General features: G+C 35.4%; 1 protein-coding gene across 3 annotated transcripts in view; it reads left to right on the top strand.

Moving 5' to 3' along the window:
- Positions 1 to 25,627, top strand: part of LARP4 (La ribonucleoprotein 4) — a 70,913-nt gene that overhangs the window by 32,991 nt on the left and 12,295 nt on the right. For 2 of the 3 annotated variants that reach the window (XM_032420323.1, XM_032420322.1), the window contains exons 7-12: positions 3,298 to 3,408; positions 4,675 to 4,728; positions 17,457 to 17,669; positions 18,272 to 18,375; positions 23,244 to 23,456; positions 24,100 to 24,148. In XM_032420323.1, coding sequence (XP_032276214.1) covers positions 3,298 to 3,408; positions 4,675 to 4,728; positions 17,457 to 17,669; positions 18,272 to 18,375; positions 23,244 to 23,456; positions 24,100 to 24,148 — 744 coding nt within the window. Of the gene's footprint in view, positions 1 to 3,297; positions 3,409 to 4,674; positions 4,729 to 17,456; positions 17,670 to 18,271; positions 18,376 to 23,243; positions 23,461 to 24,099; positions 24,149 to 25,627 lie in introns of those variants that run through there. The other variant, XM_032420324.1, reaches the window with a different exon arrangement.

Here is a 25,627-nt window from a genome sequence, read left to right as displayed (position 1 = left end):
GTCTGTGGTTCAGCAGTCTTACACAATTCACAACGCTCACCATAGCACATACCCTCCCTAATGTTTATCACCCAGCCACCCCATCCCTCCCACCCCCCCACCACTCCAGCAACCCTCAGTTTGTTTCCTGAGATTAAGAATTCCTCATATCATTGAGGTCATATGATACATGTCTTTCTCTGATTGACTTATTTCGCTCAGCATAATACCCTCCAGTTCCATCCACGTCATTGCAAATGGCAAGATATCATTCCTTTTGATGGCTGCATAATATTCCATTGTGTATATATACCACATCTTCTTTATCCATTCATCTGTCGATGGACATCTTGGCTCTTTCCATAGTTTGGCTATTGTGGACATTGCTGGCATAAACATCGGGGTTCACGTACCCCTTCAGATCCCTACATTTGTATCTTTGGGGTAAATACCCAGTAGTGCAGTTGCTGGGTCATATGGTAGCTCTATTTTCAACTTTTTGAGGATCCTCCATACTGTTTTCCAGAGTGGCTGCACCAGCTTGCATTCCCACCAACAATGTAGGAGGGTTCCCCTTTCTCTTTTAGCCATTCTGACTGGTGTGAGGTGGTATCTCATTAAGCTAAGTGTTCTTTAACTGTTTAAATTGAAGGTAAACAGAGTATAAGTCAGTGCCCTCATATCAATTATGTGAATAGGTTAAATTTTGTTTTGTAAATTCAGAAACACTGGAAGAATGGTACAGAGGGAGGAGGAAGATATAATTCCATGTTCTTAGAATGGTGGACTGAGTATTGCAGTGTTACTAGTTCTCAATTTATTGATTTGACTGGCAATTAAAATATAAATAGGCTCTTTTGGGAACTTGAGGATTAATCTGAAAGAATAAACTTAGGAATGAAGAAGAAAAATAAGATTCGAGACTAATTCTACTAGCTAGCAAATATAAAGCAGAGTTGCAGTCATAAAGATGGTGTGGTACAGGTAAAGGAATAAAATAGTATTTGAATGAAACAGTATAATCCTGGAATAGACCCTTTTATATAGTAATGTATGTATGATAACATTTATTTAGTAATTAGGTTCTACCAAGTATTGTGCTGTGTACTTTATGGTAATTTAAAGCCTAGGGTTTTGTTATCTCTTGTTTTACAGATAAGTAACTGAGCCTTAGTATGGTTAAATAACTTGCCTAAAGACACATGGGCTGTTTAAATGACAGAATCTGATTTGAACTCGCTCTCTCTGATTCCAAAACCTATGTTTCTTAACCAGTAAACCACAGGACTTCACACTAAGTTGCCATGTTAATGATAATAAGTTAAAGATGGGGAGGATTAATTAGTAACTGATATATGGTAATTGGTTAGCCATTTAAAAAAGAATTTTTAGATTCTTGCCACCTAACAAATGTGGCACATTAGTAGTTAATCTTTTTGCCCAGATTCATTCAGTATTAACTCTCCAGAATAAAGATTTCCTAAACTTAGAAACAGTGAGAGAAATTAGAAAAGAAACTGTCATTAGATAGATCTTTTTAAAAATTATGAACTATATGTCAAAAGTAACAAATTGAAAGGAAAATTGCAGAATGGGAAGGATATTTGCATTATTAAGAAACAGTGTAGGATATATGAGCCTGCACTCTAGAGCCAAGCTGCCTGGATTTAAATTCCAACTTTTTACTTGATAGCTCTATGACCTTGCATAAGTTACTTAACCTCTTTTGCTTTGTTTTTTTCCATCTGTTAAATGGGATAATAGTAATAAGTAACTCATAAAATTGTGAGAAATAAGTGAGTTAGTATGTAAAGAACTTAGAGCAGTACTTGGCATGTAAAACAAATCTAAGATTAGCCAATATTATTATTATTATAATTATTGTAATTTATATTCCGAATACATAGGTCACACACGAAAAGCAATAAATAAAAAGGAACAAGGCAGCAACATACCGTTCATTAAAAAAAAGTAAAAGAAATGCAGATGACTAAGATAGCCAGAGAAAGTCAGCCTAGGCAGTAATCACTGAAATTCAGATTAACATAAGGGATTTGGGGTGGTGACCTTAAAGGTTCCTGTCAGGTGGAACAAATTACTTTAGATCCAGACTTCTTTTTTTATACTTGGGAAAGTAAATCTATGAGCATAATTCTTCCTAAAGAATAATAAAGGCTGAAAATGAAAAGATTTAAATAAATGAATCAATTCATTATACATTTAAGAGAATTAGAAATATTTGGAGAATATCTGGATTTTTGAAGGTAGAGATCAGTGGGTGGCAGTCTAACAGTTCCACAGATAGTTCTATGATTACAGAAATGTAATTCTGGACTGGATGAGAATTTTACTAACTGAACTTGGTGATATTTCACCACTTTCACAAATGTCACACAACTCAGCTGGTTGCACACTATTTATTTCGAGTAGTATTTGACCCAAGCAAATTTCATCATAAGTAGAGACGTAGTTTTTTTTAATTCAGTGTAGCAAAAATTTGAGGGAATTAGAATACAGGTTAGACTTCACTGTTATCATGTTGATTGTCCCATCAGCTTAGTAATTACCTTTTTAAAAATGGATACCTTGTGATATTTTGGTATTTTGTGGGCACTTTAACCTGATAAGATTCTTCAATATTTGGGAATTAATGGTTATTATTGAATTTCTCCTTGAACTCAGGTAGGTATTAGACAAAATGGAGTTTGGAGGCATACAAATCCGGATTTGAGTTCTTTGTCATAGTGTGAGTAAGTTAAACAGTTTGAGCTACCATTTACTCAGCTGTAAAATGGATATGATAAAATCTTTAAAACAGGGTTGTTTTCAGGTTAAATCTGTGTCTCACCCTGCACGGGATTTCAGTAAATGTTTCCTTTCTTTCTATAACCGTTTAGAGATACTTAATGTTGACTTCCAGTTGTTTTCTTTCTTTTCTTTTTATAAATTTCTACACAGTTCTGAGTTTTGATAATCATCTTTTTTGAAATGCATATATTTGTTTTAGGTTTCAATTATTGAAATTTCAGTTTCAATTATGGAAAAGCGAAACTATCTTTGCACAGAGTTCGTATCTGTGACTGATGTAGACAGAGCATCTGGATTGAATGAGAATGCATGAAAATAAATAAGCACTAGAAAATGTTAATGGAGGACATACTTTTCCTTTTTTGGATAATGGCAGGTCTAGAGAGATTTTACTGTTAAGGAAAATTTAGCTTGCCACTAAGAGTGAAATGCTTCAGTTTTGCTGATATTAAAATAAGATTCTATCTCTAAATCATATTCAAAATATACACTGAAGTTTTTCTTTTTTAGGAAGTTAAAGCTTTGTTCAAGAATGAAAACTGCCCCAAGGTGATAAGCTGTGAGTTTGCACACAATAGCAACTGGTATATCACTTTCCAGTCAGACACAGATGCACAACAGGTGAGAAAAACTTTTCTTCTGATTTGAAGTCCTGGTGATAAAAGAAGTAGTGGTATATTTTAACGGAGAAAATATGTGCTGACAGCAATATTTGTAAACACTGTTGAGCTATTGAGCACCTTGTTCACCTTTTTGGTTGTGCTTAATTGGTTTCCTTTTTGATCATTTTCCTAAAGCTTTTTCAGTTTCAATTTAAGAAGTTTGTTTCCTGGGGCACCTGGGTGGCTCAGTCGTTAAGCGTCTGCCTTCAGCTCAGGTCATGGTCCCACAGTCCTGGGATCGAGCCCCACATCGGGCTCCCTGCTCTGCGGGAAGCCTGCTTCTCCCTCTCGCACTCCCCCTGCTTGTGTTCCCTCTCTCACTATGTGTCTGTCAAATGAATAAAATCTTTAAAAAAAAAGAAGTAGTTTGTTTCCTATCAATAAAAAAATTAACACACAATTTTAAAATTAATTTAAAGATTGGGAACCACGTACTCAGTAGTTGGTATTTCTAGTATATACACACTAGGCCCACAATAAATATATAACTTCCTTTCTGATTCTTGGAATTTTGACATTAATGATTTTACTCTTGTTGTCATGTCCAACTTAAAGAGAAATAATAATCCATTGAAACAAAAACAAAAATATATCTAATAGCATTTTAAAACCACTCGCTGGTTGATTTTTTTTTTTTTTTAAGATTTTATTTATTTATTAGAGAGGGAGAGATAGCAAGAGCAGGAACACAAGCAGGGGGAGTGGGAGAGGGAGAAGCAGGCTTCCCACTGAGCAGGGAGCCAGATGTGGGGCTTGATCCCAGGACCCTGGGATCATGACTTGAGCCGAAGGCAGACGCGTAATGACTGAGCCACCCAGGCGCCCCAATTGATTGATTGATTTTTAAAGTAAACTCTGCCCCCAGTGTGGGGCTCGAAGTCACGACCCCGAGATCAAGAGTTGCATAGTCCACCAACTGAGCCAGCCAGGCACCCCGCTGATTTTTTTTTTTAATTTTTCATCTTAGAAGACTAAATATGTAGAGAAATTTGGGGTCTGTTTTTTGGGCATTTTTTTTTTTCTGCATTAATCTATAGTAAGTGTGAACTTCAACTGGAGTGTTTTTACTTTTTCATTCCTTATCACCTGCATAATGGAATTGACTTCAGAATTTTTTATTGTTTAGTTTGGAGATGGTTGCTAATACCAAACTCTTGATAGAATAAAGATGGCTTTAGTGAAATATTTGAATGCTAATAAAAGTTCCTTTCTGCTTTGTTAACAGGCTTTTAAATACTTAAGAGAAGAAGTTAAAACATTTCAGGGCAAGCCAATCATGGTAAGAAAATGTTTGTAAGTGAGCTAGTGTGAACCAGAAAATTTTTGTTGCTTGTCTATTTGAGAATTTAAAACACGTATGGATAATATTTTATAAAACCTGTAATGATTTTAAAGAAATTTCATATAATGTGCTAGAAAATTAGTTGATAGGGTAGCAATTCTTTCCAAAGGCCTACCTTTAGACAGCATGAAGTTTTAGTTAGATTCTGATTGACAACTTGTAAGATAATCAAAATGAGGAGCAGGAATAATTTTTTAGTAACGAAGGTGGAAAACATTCTCAGTACTGTCATCCTCATCTCAAAATTAATTGCATCACCACATTTATGTTCATCTGTTTGGGAATCTGGGAATTATCATTGATGACACTTGCTCACTGTCTTTATAGGTCTTTTCTCAGATCCCATGGAATCTACCTTTAAAACTTGTTTCAATTATTACTGCCATTGTTTAGGCTTCAACAATTAGAGTAGCCTTTTAGCTGTTATGCCTTCAGCTCTCCCCCCACTTTTCCATTCTCCAGTTGCTACCAGAGCTACCATCTAAAATAGAACCCTAGGGCATCTGGGTGGTTCAGTCGTTTAAGCATCCAGCTCTTGTGTTTGCTTTATATGTCTTCGGGCTCTGATGGCAGATACATATATTTATATTTTATCTTTTTGCTGGATTGAACCTTTTATTAGTATATAATGTCCTTTGTTTCTTGTAACCTTTTGTAACTTAAAATCTGTTTTGCCTAATAAAAAAAAGTCAGTTGACCCTTGAACAACCAAGAGGCGTGGCGGTGCTGACCTGTCCTTTCCCATGCAGTTGAAAATCTACGTATAACTTTCTTTTTAAGATTTTATTTATGTATTAGAGAGAGAGCGAGCTCAAGCAGGGGGAGCAGCAGAGGAAGAAGGAGAAGCAGGCTCTCTGCTGAGCAGGGAGCCCGATGTGAGGCTCAAACCCAGGACCCCGGGATCATGACCCGAGCCAAAAGCAGACACTTCAACCAACTGAGCCACTCAGGCACCTCCCCAAAATTTAGAACTAATAGCCTACTCTTGATGGGAAGCCTTACCAATAACATAAACAGTCGATTAACAAATGTATGTTATATATTGTATGTATTGTATACTGCATTCTTAGAATAAAGTAAGCTAAAGAAAAGAAAGTGTTATTGATAAAGGAAGATGCCTTAGAGTCTCAGTTGGTTAAGCATCCAACTCTTGATTTCAGCTCAGGTCAGGCTCTGTGCTCAGCAAGGAGTCTACTTGAGATTCTCTCTCTTTCTCCCTCTACCCCTCCCCCAATTCATGCGCAGGCATGGATTCGCGCTCTCTAAAATAAATAAACAAAAATCTTGGGGCGCCTGGGTGGCTCAGTCGGTTAAGCATCTGCCTTCGGCTTAGGTCCTGATCCCGGGGTCCTGGGATTGAGCCCTGCATTGTGCTCCATTCTCCGTGGGGAGTCTGCTTCTCCCTCTCCCTCTGCCTGCTGTTCCCCCTGCTTGTGCTTTCTCTCTGTCATATAAATAAATCTTCAAAAAAAAAATCTTCAAAGAAATAAATACATAAATAAAAATCTTTAAAAAAAATAAAGGAAAAGTACATTTACAGTACTGTACTGTATTTATTGAAAACATCTGCATATAAGTAGACACATGCTATTCAAACCTGTGTTGTTGAAAGGGTCAACTGTATAGCCGTCTTAGATGTATTTTGGTTACTATTTGCTTGGAATGTCCTTTTCCATCCTGTTACTTTCAGTGTCTTTGAATTTAAAATGAATCTGTTATAGATAGCATATAGATGGACACTGCTTTTTAATTCAATCTGCCAGTCTCTGCCTTTGAATAGGAGAGTTTAATTCATTTACATTAAAATAATTACTGATAAGGAAAGATACTTCTTCCACTTTTGGTATTTGTTTTCTGTATGTCTTTCATGGGTTTTCTTTCTTCCCCTCAATTTTTCTTTTTTTTTTTTTTCTTTAAGATTATTTGAGAGAGAGAGAGCACGAGCAGGGGGCGGGGAGGCAGAGAGAGAGGGAGAAGCAGACTCTGCTGAGTAGGGAGCACAACACGGGGATCATGACCTGAGATGATGACCTGAGCTGAAGGCAGACGCTTAAAGGACTATGCCACCCAAGTGCCCCCCCCTCAAATTTTTTCTATTGTTGCCTTTTTGATTTCCAATTTTGATTTCCTTCTTTCCTGTTCTATATATTTTTAAATATATAGAGTGTGTGTGTGTGTGTGTGTGTATGTGTGTGGTTGTCTTGGTGAGGATTAAATTTATAATCTCATGTGAATAATACCAGCTTAGTTCCAGTAGTATACAAATACTCTGCTTCTATACTTCTCTGTTTTATTCATTTCGCTTATAAATCTCATAAGGAAAAAGAGGAATTGTATACCAAAAGTATAATAATATTTTCTTTTGTCTTTATCTGTGTAATTATCCTTATCAGTATTCTTTATTTCTTCTTACGGCTTTTAGTTACTCTCTGCTATCTTTATTTCACCCTGAATAACTCCCAGTAATATTTCTCGTAGGATAGGCCTACTGATTTCCTTTACATTGTTTTGTTCATATGTCTTTTTCCTGATTACTCTTAGGTTTGTTCATGCTTTCCATTAGCTCATTAAGCATATTTAAGATAGTTGATTTAACATCTTTGACCAGTAATTCCAATGTCTGGGCTTACTTAGGATGGTTTCTATCAAATTCTGTTCTTCCTGTGAATGGGCCATAGTTCTCTATTTCTCTGTGTGTGCTGTAATTTTTTGTTGAGAACTAGATATTCTAAGTATTAGACACTATTCTGCAATTTTTATACTTTTTTTTGGTCTATATATGCAAATATAATTTTAGGGTAAATTCCTAGAAATGAGGGGCACCTGGGTGGCTCAGTCGTTAAGCGTCTGCCTTCGGCTCGGGTCGTGATCCCAGGGTCCTGATCCCAGGGCCCTGGGATCGAGCCCCGCATCGGGCTCCCTGCTCCACGGGAAGCCTGCTTCTCCCTCTCCCACTCCCCCTGCTTGTGTTCCCTCTCTCGCTGTGTCTCTCTCTGTCAAATAAATAAAATCTTTAAAAAAAAAAAAAAATTCCTAGAAATGAAATTGCTATGTTGAAGAGTAGTGTATGCCTTTACTTAATACATAGAACTAACTTAAATTCATATTAGTATTTTTGATTTCTTTGAAATTTCTTGTGGTTGATTCTCTGATTTTTCTACTTATGTTTCTGGCTGTTTTTCTATTAAGATTTCCTTAATGATTTGTGATTAAGTTTTTAGAGGTGATTAGTCTTATCAGATATGACTATTATTGTGTTAGTGGTACTTCTGTGGAAATTTATTTTTTATAGCAAGATTATAAGATTGATGAATCTTTTTCTTTATGCCTTTGGATTTTGAATCTAGTTTAGCTAAGGTCCTCTCAGAAAAAAATATTTTAGTTTTTTAATCAACTTTACTTAAGTATAATTTGCATACAATAGGATATATTTGTTTTAAGGCATACATTTTTATTAGTTCTGGGAACCTTGTGCATTGGTTTTTTCTCAGTCTCTCCCACCATCCCCAACCACCAATCTAGGCAGTCACTGATCTGCTTTCTGCAGCTATAGATTTGTCTTTTCTGGAGTTTTCATATGAATGAAACCATACAGTATATTCTCTTTTGTGCTGGACTTCTTTCACTCACCATTATTTTTAGTGAACCATATTGTTGCATGTATTGGTAGTACATTCTTTTTTATTGCCAAATAGTAGAAATGTACTTAGTTTGATTATCTAGTCACTTTTGGAATCTTCTTTCTATTTAAAAAAATTTGTTGGTCTTATTACTGAATTATAAGAGTTCTTTATATATTCTGGATATAAGTTCTTTGTCAGGTATGTTTGTATTTCAAATCTATTTCCCCTAGCCTGTGATTTGCCTTCTTGTTTTCTCAACAGTGCATATTTGAAGAGCAGAAGTTTTAGAGGTTTTTGTTATTGTTGTTTTAATGGAAATGTAGTTGATGTACAATATTATGTCAGTTTCAGGTGTCCTACATAGTGATTCAACATTTATATACATAGGAATTGATTACCATCATAAACCAAGCTACCATATGTCACCATACAAAGTTGTTACAATATTATTAACTGTATTCTCTATGTATACATTACATCCCCACGACTTATTTTATAACGAAATTTGAACCTTTTAATTTTCCCCTTTTGTCCATCCTTCCACCCGGTCACCCCCACCCCTTGGCAACCACCAGATTTTTCTCTGACTACATGAGTTTGTTTCTGTTTGATTTGTATTGTTTTTTAGATTCCACATGTAAGTGAAATCAACCAGTATTTGTTTTTTCCTGTCTGACTTATTTCACTTAGCATAATATCGATGTTGTGGCAAATGGCAAGATTGCGTTCTTTTTTATAGCTGATATTCGTGTATGTGTGTGTGTGTGTACCACATCATTATCCATTCGTCTATCGATGGACACTTAGGTTGCTTTCATATGTTGGCTGTTGTAAGTAAGGCTACAGTGGACATAGGGATGTGTGTGTTTTTCAAGTTAGCATTTTTGTTTTCTTTGAATAAGTACCCAGAAGTGGAATTGCTGGATCATGGTAGATGTTATTTTTAATTTTTTGATACTTTTTTTCATACTTTTTTTAGATTTTATTTATTTATTTGTCAGAGAGAGAGCACAAGCAGGGGGAGTGGCGGGCAGAGGGAGAAGCAGGCTCTCCACTGAGCAGGGAGCCTGATGCGGAACTCGATCCCAGGACTCTGGGATCATAACCTGAGCCTAAAGCAGACACTTGACTGACTGAGCCACCCAGGTGTCCCGAGAAACCTTCATATTTTTTCCATAGTGGCTGCATCATTTTGTATTCCCACCAACAGTACACAGAGGGTGCCCTTTTTCCCCATATTCTCACCAACATTTGTTACTTCCTTTTTTCTTTTCTTTTTTTTTAAATATAGCCTGGTGACAAGTGTGAGGACATACCTCTTTGTGATTTTGATTTGCATTTACCTGATGGTTAGTGATGTTGAGCATCTTTTCATGTGTCTTTTGGCCATCTGTATGTCTTCTTTGGAGAAATGTCTCTTCAGGTCCTCTACCCATGTTTTAAATTGGATTGTTTGGGTTTTGAGTTGTGTGAGTTATTTATATAATTTGGATATTAATCCCTTACCATTTTTATCATTTGCAGATACCTTCTCCCATTCAGTAGGTTGCCTTTCCATTTGGTTGATAAGGTTTCCTTTACTGTGCAAAAGCTTTGTAGTTTGAAGTAGTCCCATTTGTTTATTTTTGCTTTTGTTTCCTGAGGAGACACATCCAAAAAAATATTGCTAATCCTGATGTTAAAGAGCTAATTGCCTTTGTTTTCTTCTTTATGGTTTCTGGTCTTATATTTGAGTCTTTAATCCATTTTGAGTTTATTTTTGTATAGGGTTTAAAAAAGTGGTCCAGGGACCCCTGGGTGTCTCAGTCGATAAGCGTCTGCCTTCGGCACAGGTCATGATCCCAGGGTACTGGGATCGAGCCCCACATCAGGCTCCCCGCTCCGCGGGAAGCCTGCTTCTCCCCCTCCCACTCTTCCTGCTTGTGTTCCCTCTCTCGCTGTGTCTCTCTCTGTCAAATAAATAAAATCTTTAAAAAAAATTAAAATTAAAAATTAAAAAGTGGTCCAGTTTCATGCTTTTGCATGTAGTTAGTTTTCCCAATACTGTTTATTGAAGAGACTGTCTTTTCCCCATTGTATATTCTTGCCTCCTTTGTCAAAAATTAATTGACCAAAGAGCAGAAGTTTTAAAAAAATTTTAGAAGTTTTTTAATTTTAATAAAGTCTGTTTTTAAGATTTTATTTATTTACTTAGAGAGCAAGCGCGAGCAGGGGACCCGATGCAGGGCTCGATGCGGGGCTCAATCCTAGGACCCTGAGATCATGACCTGAGCCAAAGGCGGACGCTTAACTGACTGAGCCACCCAGGTGCCCCTAATAAAGTCTGTTTTTATCTCACTTTTCTTTTAGGGTTCATTATTTTTGTCTTATCTGAAATCAGTGTCTTCTAGGTTCATGAATATTTTCTTTTATGATTTCTTCTGGAGGTATTATATTTTAACATTAAGATTATACTCACATTAGACTTTATGATCTACTTCAAGTTTCTTCTGTGTGTTGTGAAGAGTCAGGGTTCTTTTTTAAAATATATGTACATTTGTTCCAACATTATCTGTTGAAAAGACTCTTGGTTACTTTGTTGACTATTTGTTGATCATATATGCTTTGGTGTATTTGTGGACTCTGTTCTGTTCCATTGATCTGTATGTTTATCTTTAAATCAGTTCCCTAATGTCTTGATTACCGTAGCTTTATAAAAAGTTATAAGATCGGGTAATGTCTAAGTTCTCAAATTTGTTTTGACTTTCCAAAATTACTTTAGGTATTCCAGGTCCTTAACCTGGTCCATGTGAATGTGTCAGTTTTACAGAAACGCTTGTTGGGATTTTGATTGGGATTTCATCGACTCTAGTTGGGGAGAATTGCCACCTTCATAATATTTAATCTTCTAACGTGGTATCTCTTGTCATTTATTTAGGCTTTGGTTTCTGAGCATTGCCTTCTAGTTTTCAGTGTATAAGTCTTTGCCTATTTTGTCAAATTTATTATTAAGAGAAATATTTTTGTGTGTTTGGGCCTTTTAAATTTTTTGTGTATTTGTTGCATTAATTTAGTCCACCTTATCTGATACAGGATCTGTTTGTAATTCTTTTCCTGAATCTATAAAGCATATTGTATTAAAAGTAAAAAAACAAAAAAACAAAAAACACTTCTTGCAGCATGTTAACATGACTTATTTACTAATTATTCTTTGATGAGGTAAATTAATTTACTATATATTGATTTCTGCTTTATAGGTACAATATATACAAATACAAAATGGAAATATTAGTAATTCTGTTCTTAACCTAAGAAAAGTGATCTTTTAATGGAGAGTTACTTTTATTTTAAAGTTGTTTTTTTAAAATATGTGAAATTAAATTGATTTTTTTTTAAATGCCTTTAAATAATAAACTCCTGTTTAGACCTTAAACTTTTCTCTCTTAGGTTTTGTCTGTTGTATATAAGGAATCTGCTGTGTTACTGTTTTCTTCTGAATCAGTTATCTAAATTTTTCACAAAAATTTTAAATACTTATAAACTTATTATAGAAAACCATAATGCTATATTTTATTAAAATATCTTTGTGCACAATTAATTGGCAAATTATTTATAATGGCCATGATTCTAAAATTACCCATGATAATTTGGGAGAATTCAGACTCTTGTGCAATGGATATCCAAGGTCAAGAGTCCTTGGAGACTTTGGCCTAAAGATATGCTTCTGGAAGAGTCCCGTAGAGCTTTTATTATATGAGCTGAGGTAAACTGCTTCCATTTCATCATCTTTTTTCTCTTGTAATTAAGCAGGAAAGCTTTTTTTATTGCTCTTCCTCCTGTAGATGAGGTCTGTCTGGTATTAGTTCTTTCAGCCTAAAGAATTTCATTTGATGTTTCTTATAGTGCCTACCAGTGATGAATTTTCTTAGTTTCTACTTATCTTAAAACTGTCCTATATTTCATACTCATTTTTGATGGGTATTTTCCATGGATACGGAATTTTAGATTGATAGTTCTAATTTTTTCTTTCCTTTTAAGATACTCTGTTGTCGGGGCGCCTGGGTGGCTCAGTCATTAAGCGTCTGCCTTCGGCTCAGGTCCTGATCCCAGGGTCCTGGGATCAAGCCCCACATTGGGCTGCCTGCTCCGCGGGAAGCCTGCTTCTCCCTCTCCCACTCCCCCTGCTTGTGTTCCCTCTTTCGCTGTGTCTCTCTCTGTGTCAAATAAATAAAATAAAATAAAATAAAATAAAGATATTCTGTTGTCTCCTGGCCTCTGTTGTTTCTGGCGAGGCATTATTGTTACTCTCTTTATATAATGTGGTCTTTTTTGCCTGCTATCAAGATATTTTTTTGTTTTATGTTTGGTTTTCAGTAGATTGACTATTGTGTTTCAAGGTACAGGTTTTTTATATCCTGCTTGGTATGTGCTGAACTTCTTGGCTTTGCAATTGATGTTTGTCTGCTGGATTGGGATTTTCAACTACCAGTTTTTCAAAAAGAATTTCTGCCTGACTTCTCTCCCCTCCTTTTGAGACTCCACAATTACACATACATTGGACTGCTTGGTGTCACTGAGATTTTGTTCATTTTTCTTCAATCTCTTTTTTTCTTCTTTGGATTGGATAATTTCTATGGATAATTTCTATTCATCTTCAAGTTGTATTCTGGAACTTCCAGGTTTTGTTTTGTTTTGTTTTGTTTTTTAAAGATTTTATTTATTTATTTGAGACAGAGAGAGAGCACAAGAAGGGGGAGCGAGAGAGGGAGAAGCAGACTCCCTGCTGAGCAGGGAGCCCGATGCGGGACTCGATCCCGGGACTCCAGGATCATGACCTGAGCCGAAGGCAGTTGCTTAACCAACTGAGCCACCCAGGCGCCCATGGAACTTCCAGTTTTAAAAATATTTCCCCTCTGCTGAGATTCCCCTTTTTGTTCAACTCCTTAAGAACACAGTTTCCTCTTAATCCGTATATATTCATAATGGCCGGATTAAAATCTTAGTCTGCTGTTTCCAGTACCTGGTTATCTTGGAGTCTGTTTCTTTGGGCTACTATTTTCTTGATAACGGACCACATTCAAAAAATAATGTTACTTACTTGGTTTTAGTTTCTTATGGGATATATTAAGATTTAGGTAAACTACAGCGTATGACATTACTTTAGTAAAAGCAACAGCTAAAAATTTTTTAGGTCATATTAAAGTCAATTTGATATTTTAAGGATTTTTCAAGATTGGCCATTATGGATTTCTTATTGTTTGATTGGTTACAATTTGAGGGAAGGAGAATTCCTGGCTTATAAGGACCATAAAATATACCTTTCATTCATTTGTTAAAGTCATGTTTTTATGCTTTAAAATGCATTATTTCACTTGATATTCCTAACAAGTTAGTAAGGCTGATGATTCCTAATCTAACCCTCTTACATCTGTTTTAGGGTTTTTTGTTTGTTTGATGCAAATAGGTGGTTTTATTATAGCACAGGGACAGGACCCTTGAGCAGAAAGAGCTGCTGTTTTATTTAGTTATTTTACAAAGGTCAGTAAACTTTTTCTTTAAAGGACCAGAAAGTTAACATTGTAGATTTTACCAATCATGAAATCTGTTGTAACTACTCAACTCTGCCATTATGGCACAAAAGCAGCCACAGGTAATATGTAAAGAAATGGTCTGACTTACTAAGTTTTAGAGCATTGCTTTCTTTCCATTTTTTTTTTTAAACTTAGTATAGGAAATTTCAAACATATATAAAAGTGGAGAAAACAGTATAATCAATCACTGAGAATCCCATCAGCCAGTTTTAACAGTTTGTAGAGCATGGCCGATCTTGCTTCATCCATATTCCCACCCATTTCTCCATGCCCCCAGTTATTTTGAAGCAAATTTGAAGCAATTTTATCTGTAAATAAACTAGTTTTAGTAGCTCTGAAAGAGGGATTTTTTCAAAATCATAGCTATAATATCACATTTTCCTGATCTTATTTTTTTGTCTTTTTTCTTTGTTTATATCTGTAGTTTCATCCTTTACTTATTTTTTCTTTTGAAAATATGTTGTTGAAATAACTAAGTTATTTGTTTTACAGAGTTTCTCATTTTCTAGTTATATTTTTTATTGTGTTAAAATGCACATATATAAAACTTACCATCTTTTAAGTATATAATGCAGTTGTACTAAACACATTCACCACCATCCATTCACGTTAACTTTCTTCATCTTATAAAACTGAAATTCTGTACCTATTAAACAATAACTCACCATTCTCCCCTCTTAGCCCCTGACAACCACCATTATTCTTCTAGTCTATGATTTTTGACTACTCTCATTACTTCATATAAATGAAATCATACAGTATTTGTTTCTTTGTGACTGGTTTATGTCACTTAACAGTGTCTTCAAGGTTTATCCATGTAGCATATTGCAGAATTTCCTTCCTTATATATCATCTTTGGAGAAATGTCTATTCAAGTCCTTCCATTTTTGAATTGGCTAATTATATTTTTTAGTGTAGTTTAGCATGATCCTCTGTCTCCTGTACTTCATGCAAATTGGTAGCTAGATTTAGAGGCTTGATCAAAATTTGGTTTGATTTGGGAGCAGCAGAGAGAGAACAAAAAGCCTGTATGTTTTTGTGTCTGTCTCTCTTTTATGCTAGGTGCTACTGATCATTGACTAAATCTATTAATTAAAGGCTGCAAAGAGGTGCTATTTTCAGGCTTTCTTTTTTTGCATTTATTAGTTGAAGGGCTTCTATAAAGGGAAGCTTGCCATCATCTTTATTACCCTGAGGTACAGCTCATATATGGAATGCATGATAAATGCTTGGTTCTAGCTTTTATTACCAGTTTTTGAAAATAATGTGTTGGTTCCCTAGGAACCTTCGAAAATGACCATTTCAGTATTTTTTGTTGTCCTTATTAATGCATTGTGGCCTCTTTTGAGTTAACTTACGAGGCCTTTTGTCACAGCCTTAGTAATTTTCAGTGGTTTGCTTGCTCCCTCGTTTGACAAGATGTTCCAGTGTTTTGTACATTTTGTGTCAGAGGCCTGGGGTCAGTCAAGTCTCCAGAATTCCCACTTTGCTTTTTATGGGGAGGTGATATTTTGCAGCCCACTGGCTAGGCACAAGGAGTTCTTGTGTGTGGTCATTGTTTAAAAGCCTTTCATTGGTCAGAGCTGTGAAATAGGTGTGTGTTTGTTTGTTTTTAACAAAAATATATCATGAGTTTGTACTGAGGCTTCCAATTTAAATTCAGGCTACATGCTTTTCACTTCTTCGATCTCACATCTGTGTCTTCTTTCTCTCATGTGAAAATCTCAGATCTCAGTGACCCCAGTATAATTACTGATTTGCTGTATCCCATAATCACATGCAAAAGTATCAGAATAACAATACCAATAGGAATATAATTCTGGAAACAAACTAAGAAATTTTTTGCTATACTTTGCCTTGTAGTTTATTCCTAAGGAACATTCATAACAGTTGATTTTATTATGGCTCAAAATCACTTAGGATTTCTCTGTTACATTACTAATATAACACAGATGCACATTTAGGTTAATTTTGCTTTTAACTTTTACAATTGATTTTTTAAATTTTATTTTCAATATGTGTATGGTTTAAAAGTAAAACAGTATATGAGGGGCGCCTAGGTGGCTCAGTTGGTTAAGCATTTGCCTTCGGATCAGGTCGTGGTCCCAGAGTCCTGGGATCTAGCCCCAGGTTGGGCTCCCTGCTCCACAGGAAGCCTGCTTCTCCCTCTCCCACTCCCCCTGCTTGTGTTCCCACACTCACTGTGTCTCTGTCTGTCAAATAAATAAATAAAATCTTTGAAAAAAAATACAACAGTATATTAAATACATACATATATATGTGTGTGAATGCAAGTATATCTTATATCGTTATCTGACTTAGCTAAACAGTAGCTTACTTATACCTATTCTTATCCTCCTTGCTTTACCTCTTTTTTTTTAAACAATGATGTATTCTGGAAATCACTCCATAATAGTACTTAGAGCAGTTCCTCAGTTTACATCTGCATGATACTCAATTGTGTGGATGTAATATAGTGTATTCAACCATTGATGGACTGTTCAGTGTGTGTGTGTGTGTGTGTGTGTGTGTGTGTGTGTGTGTGTGTGTGTGTTGTGGATAGCTTTTTCCCCCTTCCTATTATAGTTAGTGTCAGTGAACAGCCACGTGCATCCTTTTTTTAAAACTTCTTTTTGTTCAGTGTGTATTTGGGAAAGATTCCTTGAAGTGGGATTGATGAGAATGTGATAAATGCATATATGATTTTTGGAAGATATTGCTGAGTTTTTGTTTATAAGGGTTGTGTGCTCTTTTACATTCCCATCATCAGTGTATTTTGCCACAACCTTATCAACAAAGTATGTTGTCAAATTTTGGGATTTTTTGCCAATCCTGTAAGTGAGAAATGTTAATTCCATTTTTTTTTTTTTTTAAAGATTTTATTTATTTATTTGACAGAGAGAGAGGCAGCGAGAGAGGGAACACAAGCAAGGGGAGTGTGAGAGGGAGAAGCAGGCTTCCTGCGGAGCAGGGAGCCCGATGCGGGGCTCGATCCCAGGACCCTGGGATCATGACCTGAGCCGAAGGCAGACGCTTAATGACTGAGCCACCCAGGCGCCCCTGTTAATTCCATTTTTAATCGCATTTCTCTTATAAGCAAGGTTTAGCATCTTTTCATATGTTTAAGAGCCATTTGCCTTTCTTTTCTCTGTGAACTCTCTTCATTTCTCTAACACATTTTTTTATCTTTTTTTTTTTAGAATTTGTATATTAGGAATATTTGCTCCCTTGTCTATGATAAGTTGCAGTTAGTTTTACTATTTTGACTTTTGTGGTTTTACTTTGTTCATTGTTGTATTAGCCATGCAGAAGTTTTAAAAATAATTTAAAGCTATCAATCATTTCCTTTTGCTCTACTGACTGTATAGTAGGCAGAAATAACATAGTCATGTAAAATATGTTTAAAATGTAAATTAAATATATTTGTGAAGATACACAGTCCTTCATTATAATTTGTTCCTCTTTCTTCTAGGCAAGGATAAAAGCCATCAATACATTTTTTGCTAAGAATGGTTATCGATTAATGGATTCTAGTATGTATAGTCAGCCCATTCAAACTCAAGCACAGTATGCCTCACCAGTTTTTATGCAGCCTGTATATAATCCTCACCAACAGTACTCGGTCTATAGTATTGTGCCTCAGTCTTGGTCACCAAATCCTGCACCTTACTTTGAAACACCACTGGTAAGTGAGATCCTTACAGAATTATAAAATTTTTCGCTCAAGCTGAAATTTGAAGAAATCAGCTAGAGTAGTTTATTTTTTTATTTTGTTTTGTGTTGATACTGGTTTCTTTCGGGCTTTTAAGTAGTGATAAAGATACCTAATCCCCATGTGACTAAGAGTTGAGCTATTGGTTCCTATAATTTTATTCTTTAGATTTTGCTGAATGAATTAAAATAAGAGAGTGGGTAAGTCCTGATTAGTTTAAAATGTTTTCAGTTCAACTTTTTCAGAGAGAAATGTACTTTATTAAGTAATGACCTAATGATTCCTTCTGTAAATCAAGTGATGTTTGAAGTGAGTATTACAAAAGTGAGTAAGTAAAATGCTTAAAATTATTTTTGCCTTATAAAAGAAATTGAGGGGGATCCTGAGTGGAGCATGCGACTCTTGAGCTTGGGGTCGTGAGTTCAAGCCTCATGTTGAGTGTAGAGATTACTTAAAAATAAAAAATCTTTAAAAAAAATTTGATGCTAGGTTAGTTCATCAGGAGTTTCTTACAGCCTTCACACTAGGTTTTGCCCTTTTCATTAATTGTTTTTAAACATCACATTTTCTTTTAGGCTCCCTTTCCCAATGGTAGTTTTGTGAATGGCTTTAATGCACCAGGATCTTATAAAACAAATGCTGCTGCTGTGAATATGCCTCGACCATTCCAAAAAAATCGGTAAGATAACAATCATAGTGGAATAGGGGTGCCAGGGTGGCTCAGTCAGTTAAGCATCCACCTCTTGATTTCGGCTCTGGTCTTGATCCTCAGGGTCATGAATTCAAGCCCAGGCATTGTGCTCCATGCCCAGCATGGAGCCTACATAAAAACAAAAACAAAAAACAAAACAGTGGAATTTATTGTACACAATTCCCAGTAGTTCTTAAAGAATTACTGTGGTAGTCACAATGCTTATTTATAAAGCTTAGTAAAAAGCTTAAGTCATTTACTCTAGAATTAATAAGCACACTTTGACCTCATAGTGGATAATTTGTATAAAAAAGATTTAGAACTAAGATTGTACATACTGACTTTTTAATAATAAAGATAATAGAAAATTATTTTATGATAGTAACATAAGATCTGGTGTTTAAATACCATTTAGTGTGTTAAATAGGTAACATTTTAGAGAAAGAGTTTTTTTGAGGATAGAAATGTTAGCTGATTTGAGTATTGAATGCTGGAAGAATGAGTTGCTTAGGATTTTTGAAAATTGACTTTTGAAATGATTTCCGTGAACTATAGTGTTTAGACAATAGCTACCATTTATTGAACATTAATGTCCAAAGCTTTGTTTTAAGGGCTTTACATATTTTATCAGTTTTCATAACCCTATAAGATAGTTATATCTATTTAAGATGAGGAAATTGAAACATAAAAGGTTAAATATCATGTGTAAGGGCATGTAGCTAGTAACTGGGAGAGCCAAAATTTGAGCCCAGTTTGACTTCAAAGCCTATACTTAAAAAACGGTGTTCTAAATAAATTATTGAGAACTCTGGAAACTATTTGCTATCATATAAAAGGTAAGTCTCTTAAGTGTTACTCTTTTTATGTAAACATCAATTGATAATCTCAATAATTTGGTATATATTATGGCTTTTGAAAGTACGAGTATCCAAAGAAAAAAGGGCTTATATACTGGCTTAGATTTATTTAAGAGTTTCACATTTATTGTTTTTTGTTTGCTTATTTTGTGAGTCTCCTAGGTTTGGGTTTTTGGCTTTTTAAATGATTTCTTCAGTGATTTTCCCTTGCCATAGTTCATTCTCCCAGCTGGTTCTTTTTGGCAAGACGACCACATGGGGTATGTTCTTCTAAAATGACTTCTGGGAACTTAATTCTTTTTTGTAAGGTTTACCTGCAACATGCTTCACTGGAGAAAGAAGCCTCATGGTATTAAATACTCTTCTCAGTGGATTCTGGAAGCATTCATGTGTACCATCCTCTGTTGTCACAATTTTTTGTACTTATTTAACTGACAAAATTGGTTAAAGTATTTGAAGATCATTTTTAAGTGTTAACAAACATTTTACTACATATACATTCTTACTGCTTTATGTAAGTTTCAAATGTGATCTCTTCATATTACAAGGATGAAGGATTCTTCATAAATGAAAGGATTATTTTGCTCTTGTAGATGATTCTTAGTTTGGTAATAAAGTAGCAACTGCACAATTCAGGTATTGCTAGGACATATGAGTAGAAGTTACAGGGAGCCTCACACATTGTCCTTTAATCCCAGTCCTGTTGTTCAAAAAGATTAATTTCCATGAGCACATAGAATGGTGTTTAAATCTGGAAAGACCTGTATTATGGTGTAGTTTTAACTCATTTTACAGCTGAAGAAAGTGAAAGCCGAAGAGGACAAAAATCTTGCTAGGGTTACATGGCTAGTTATTATCAGCAGACCTGAGATTAGAACGTTTCTTTTCCTCTACCACAGCTGGTGAAGTTTTCTCTTAAAAATAATTTAATTAGAGTAAATGACAGCTTGCAACTTCCCTTGTTAGAAAATACAGATTTCCCTGATTAGAAATAGTAGCTTTGTAGAAATATGTATAATACGTATTGATTTCACTGTTTTTTTTTTTTTTTTAAAGAGTGAATTTTGCTTTAAACAGTTAAGTAGAATATACATCTTTCTTATAAGGTAGACTAAAAGCAGTTTTTAATAAGTAAAAGTACTGGTGGTTTGCAGATTCTTGACTAAAAAATGTATTAAATGGGTTCATGGTGTTCCTTTATTGTCACTTGTTTTTGTTTGCTGTGCTTTCTTGGTGAAAAGGTTGAAATCACAATAAGAAAGCCAAGAATGACAGTCCAGTCATCCTTACTTATAAGGAGGTGTGCCTATGCTTTTGAAGGTACAAGGCAGGTTTAGTATAATTTTGCTTGTTATTCAAAACCATTCATGTACAATCCTTTTTCATATGTTTGACCAGTGCAAGTTTTTAATTTTAGTTACAAAAATTATACATGAGTATTTTCTTCTTATAAAATGCAAATATTACAGATGAAACTGGGAGCTTTTTGACAGACCCTAATCCTTGTTTCTTTTCTTCTAAAAAGTGACCACTTCCAGACCTTTATTTTTATTTATTTATTTATTTGAAGTTATTAGTCAAGGAGAAAGTAACTTTTAGGAAGTACTTTTGTAGTTTATTATATGAACCTTGTAACAGCCCAGTGATGATCACTAGACCTACTTAGAGAGACTAGGACTAACTTTCAGAAGTCTGGGCATTTTTCTACCTTTCATACTTTCTCTTTCTGTCACTTTACTTCTTCCTTTCCATCTTTTTTCACTTATCTCTCTTACCTTTTTTTTTTTTTCTTTCTTTTGCCTGGACTGAGATCGTAAGTCCCTCTCAGTGAAGGGTAAGATTATGAGATCTGAGGGCTGTTTAAACCTAGTAACTTACCTGTTGGGTATATTGAAATGCAATGAGAAAATTTAGGCGAATGATAGTTTCTGAACAGATAAACAGCGTATCTACCTCATGAGGTCATTTTCAGATATGATGGCTAATAAAAAAATATTCTGAAAATGCTTTGTGTTGACATTCTATAATTTTCATTGCTATTAAAAATCTATTTTGTGGGGCGCCTGGGTGGCTCAGTTGGTTAAGTGTCTGCCTTCAGCTCAGGTCGTGAGCCCAGGATCCTGGGATCAAGCCTCACGTTAGGCTCCCTGCTCATGGGGGAGCCTGCTTCTCCCTCTCCCTCTGCCATGCCCCCCCTCCCCCGCTTGAGCTCTCTGGCTCTGTCTTTCTGTCAAATAAATAAATAAAAATCTTAAAACAAACAAGCAAAAAAATAAAAAATCTACTTTGTGACGTAAAGTAATTATTTCATATAATCTTAATGAAACTCAACCCAACTTTGTCACCTGGTTTTTATATTTAAGTTTTAATGGCAGTAACCTCATTTTTTTATTTTCTGTAAAGAATAGGGTAGCTGGAGATGTTGGAATTAATGTTAAATTGTTGGGCTTTATAATTATTTTGAAGTTTTAAATCCAAATTCAGAGAACCAGGAATTGGCAATGTGTTTATTGATATAAATTTGTAACCATGAAAACAGGCTGTAAAAATGGAATTTTTAAACTACAAATAAGGGGCCAAATATAAATCTCATACTTGTATAATCTGTTATAGAAAGAACCAAGATCCTTAGTTGGTTGGGCTTACTTTGTTTTCACTGTTGATTAAACTGTAGCCTCTCCTTTACCCCTACCCTAGTTTCATCTGCTTATACATTGTTAGAGAGTTGGGTGCTTATACCCATCATCCAAGATAAAAGCTACCCTTGTTCGTACTTACTGGGGTTTTTTGTTTGTTTTTACTAGATTCTATACCTAATTCATGAAGCCATGCCAGGCTGTTAGTTGCATTATATTTTCCTAGCTTTTTTTCACATAGGATCTTTGAACAATTAATTTAAAAAGAAGCTGGGATTTTATTTATTTATTTATTTATTATTTATTTTTTATTTATTCATTTGAGACACAGAGACACACACAGAGAGAGAGAGAGGGAGAGAGCATGAGCAGGGAGAGAGGCAGAGGGAGAGGGAGAAGCAGGCTCCCCGCTGAGCAGGAAGCCCGATGCGGGGCTCGATCCCAGGACGCTGGGATCATGACCTGAGCCGAAGGCAGACACTTAACCATCTGAGCCACCCAGGCGCCCCAGAAGCTGGGATTTTAATATATTGCACTGTTTCTCTGGTTTTCATTGTCACTCCCCTAGAGAGCCTTTATAGACATCCCCCCCCCCCCAATTTTTCCCTATGAAAATTTAGTACTGGAGATATTGTATATGTATTTATGTAATGTATGTATATCTGTGCTCTGTGCATAAAAGGAGTAAGATTGGGATTTTTTTTGTTCCTTCTTGGCCCCACCCCACCCGACCCCCGCCTTGAACCTTTTTTACTCCCACTGGGGGTGATGTTGCCCCATTGAGAATGTATGGCATAAATTCATTAATAAGCTTAAAGCCTGGCTGATTCAGGCGTGTCAAGACTGCAACTGGTGTTAAATTAGCTAAAATCCTAGTTGTATTTTGAGTATTGAAATAGAAGTAGCTTTATCTTGAAGAACTTTGGATTTTACCCCAAATCTCTCCAAACACTTTATTTTTTTAAAGATTTTATTTATTTATTTGACAGGGACACAGCGAGAGAGGGAACACAAGCAGGGGGAGTGGGAGAGGGAGAAGCAGGCTTCCTGCAGGGCAGGGAGCCCGATGTGGGGCTCGATCCTAGGACCCTGGGACCATGACCTGAGCTGAAGGCAGACGCTTAACAACTGAGCCACCCAGGCGCCCCCAAACAACTTTTTTAAATGTAAAAATCTGAGACATAAAAGAGTTTACATTTTTATAATGTGACACTTTTATGTGTAACTTAATTTGTGGAAAATCAGAATACAGTAGAAGGCAATTTTTAACTTGTCCCATTAAATAGAGTTTTTACCATTAAGGGGAAAGATTTTGTCTGTCTTGATTTATCCTCTCATGTATGTGATCTTATATTTCTTATAGTGTGAAGCCTCATTTTAGGTCATCGAGTGGTTCAGAACACTCGACAGAGGGCTCTGTGTCATTGGGGGATGGACCATTAAACAGATCTGGTTCAAGGAACTTTCCAACTGAACGGCATAATCCTACAGTAACAGGGCATCAGGAGCAAAGCTACCTTCCAAAAGAAACTCCTACTATACAGATGGAACAGAATGGGGACTATGGTAGGGGCAGGTAAGGAAATAGGGTAATAAATATGGATAAGGTATATGAAAATTCTTTGCTCGTAATGTGAATATTTGAAGACCTAGTGATTATTTTTTGTTTTAACTTTTGGTGTATGGTTGTACTAATTGAATACAGTGTTCACATAATATGGGTTAATAGTTTTCATAATTATTTAGAAATTTATAGTGCCCATATAGAATATAGCTCTGAGTCAGAGGTTCATAAAGTTACTCTGAAGTTCTTTATGGTTCACTGAGGAAAGAATAGCTTAGAAAGATAAGATCCTATCTGCATTCTAGTTTAATTTCTTACAACTTCTTAACTATGGAAATGGGGTTATACCTTATTGCTTACTCTGCTCGAATGAAACAAAAAACCCTGATATACTTCTGGTGTGTAAGGAACACTACTTAATAAAAATGGCCCAACTTACTTAGTGGTGGTGGTGGTGGTAGTAGATGAAGTTTTTGGTAGATTAGTTTAGGATCCCTTCAGAAGAATATATACTCATCTCTTAATAGTGGAGATATAGAAAATATAGTTAGTTAAACTAGAAATTCACCCATCTTTGATAGAGTGTATTATATATTTGAAGAAACTTATGAGTTGTCCCTCCCATCATCCCCACCTTTTTTATCGTTGTTAAAAGGAGAACTCTTTTCCGAGGTCGAAGACGACGAGAAGATGAGAGAGTCCAGGTAAGTTTTTTTACATAGTTTTATTACATCTATTTATTTATTTTTTTCTTTTGTGATTTAGTATGGCATTGGCTTGTGGTCGGTCTTTCCAGGTTTTTGTCTTATTGATTATAGTATTAGACAAAGGTAAATAGAACCTGTGCTTTGACCCTAAAATATCTACTGCTACCACTATGCCCCACCCTTAAAGCACATATATAGTTAGGGATTTGATCTGTGTTGCTTGTGTTTTTTAAAAATTACTTGAATACCTAATATATTCACATAGTTTAAAAATCAAAAAATGAAAATATTCAATGAAAAGTTTATTACGTTGTTAATGGACATTTAAGTAGTTTCAATCTTTCAGTCTTGTAGCTATGGTAACTTCTTTCCTATGTGTGTAATAACACCTGAAGGAGAATCCTTAGAAATGGGATTTCTAGGTCACAATTCAGTAAGTTGCTGCCAGCTTACATCTTTCTGTAGGGGTTGTGCCAACTTACACTCTGACAGACATTGAACAAAAGTTCCTATTTATCAATAGCCCAATAAATATATGACTTTTTGCCAACTTGATAAAGTTTATCATTCACTTACAAAGCTCTCTGGATGGTGTTGGAAACTCATTACTTGAGGGGGGGGCAATTTTCTACCTACTACTTATTCTTCTGTCCACTAATCTTACAAAACTGCTTATAAATTAAAGTTTTATAGTTCTAGACATGTTTTTATTTGAATTTTGACTTACCTAGCTTCAAATTAATCATGTTTTTATTTTTTTGTGGTTTGTTCATGGTGAATGTTTGCCCTGTCTTAACTGAGAGCAAAAGGAGTTGAGAAATCAGAATGATGTAGGAACCCACAGAGGTCTCAAGAAAACTCTGCCTAGAATTTACAGATAAATCATAAATTATAGTATAATACTTACTTTACGTGTATAAGTAGTGAATTGTATACACATATAAGTGTACTATGCATACAGCATGTAGGCTACATATAATAAATATACAAATATTACATATATAAGTAGTGAAAAGATAAGCATTTCCGAAGAAGAAAATATATTGCATTATAACACACAGAATGGTCCTTAGGGCAAACTGTGAACCTTTTAAAATAGTACTGTTTTTTTATTTATAGCTTTCTGTACCATGGGCAGCCATGACATAGCAACAGCTTTTTTAGAACGATACCATTGCAACAGTCCATATGAATCCTCAAGTGGCCCTGAACAATTGAGGAGAGAAGAGATAAGTTTTGAAGTCCGTTTAATATGTTGAAAATATTTTGAGGATTTAGGACTGAAGGGGTGAAGAAAAAGGAGACAAACATGCTTTCCAGTAGGAAAGGCAGAGTGGAAGTGCCTTTGTGCAGGAAGAAGATGTTAGCTAGAGATAAAATTTAGGATTTGTGAGCTTACACAAAGTAATTGAAATCATAAAAGTAGATGAAATCATTCAGGGGACTCTGTAGAGTAAGTGATTTAGAGTGGTCAAG

The sequence above is a fragment of the Phoca vitulina genome, unplaced genomic scaffold (genome assembly GCF_004348235.1).
Source record: "Phoca vitulina isolate PV1807 unplaced genomic scaffold, GSC_HSeal_1.0 scaffold23, whole genome shotgun sequence".
Taxonomy (NCBI): Eukaryota; Metazoa; Chordata; class Mammalia; order Carnivora; family Phocidae; genus Phoca; species Phoca vitulina.
Note: the sequence above shows the minus strand (reverse complement) of the source record. Positions and strands in the feature narration are given on the sequence as shown.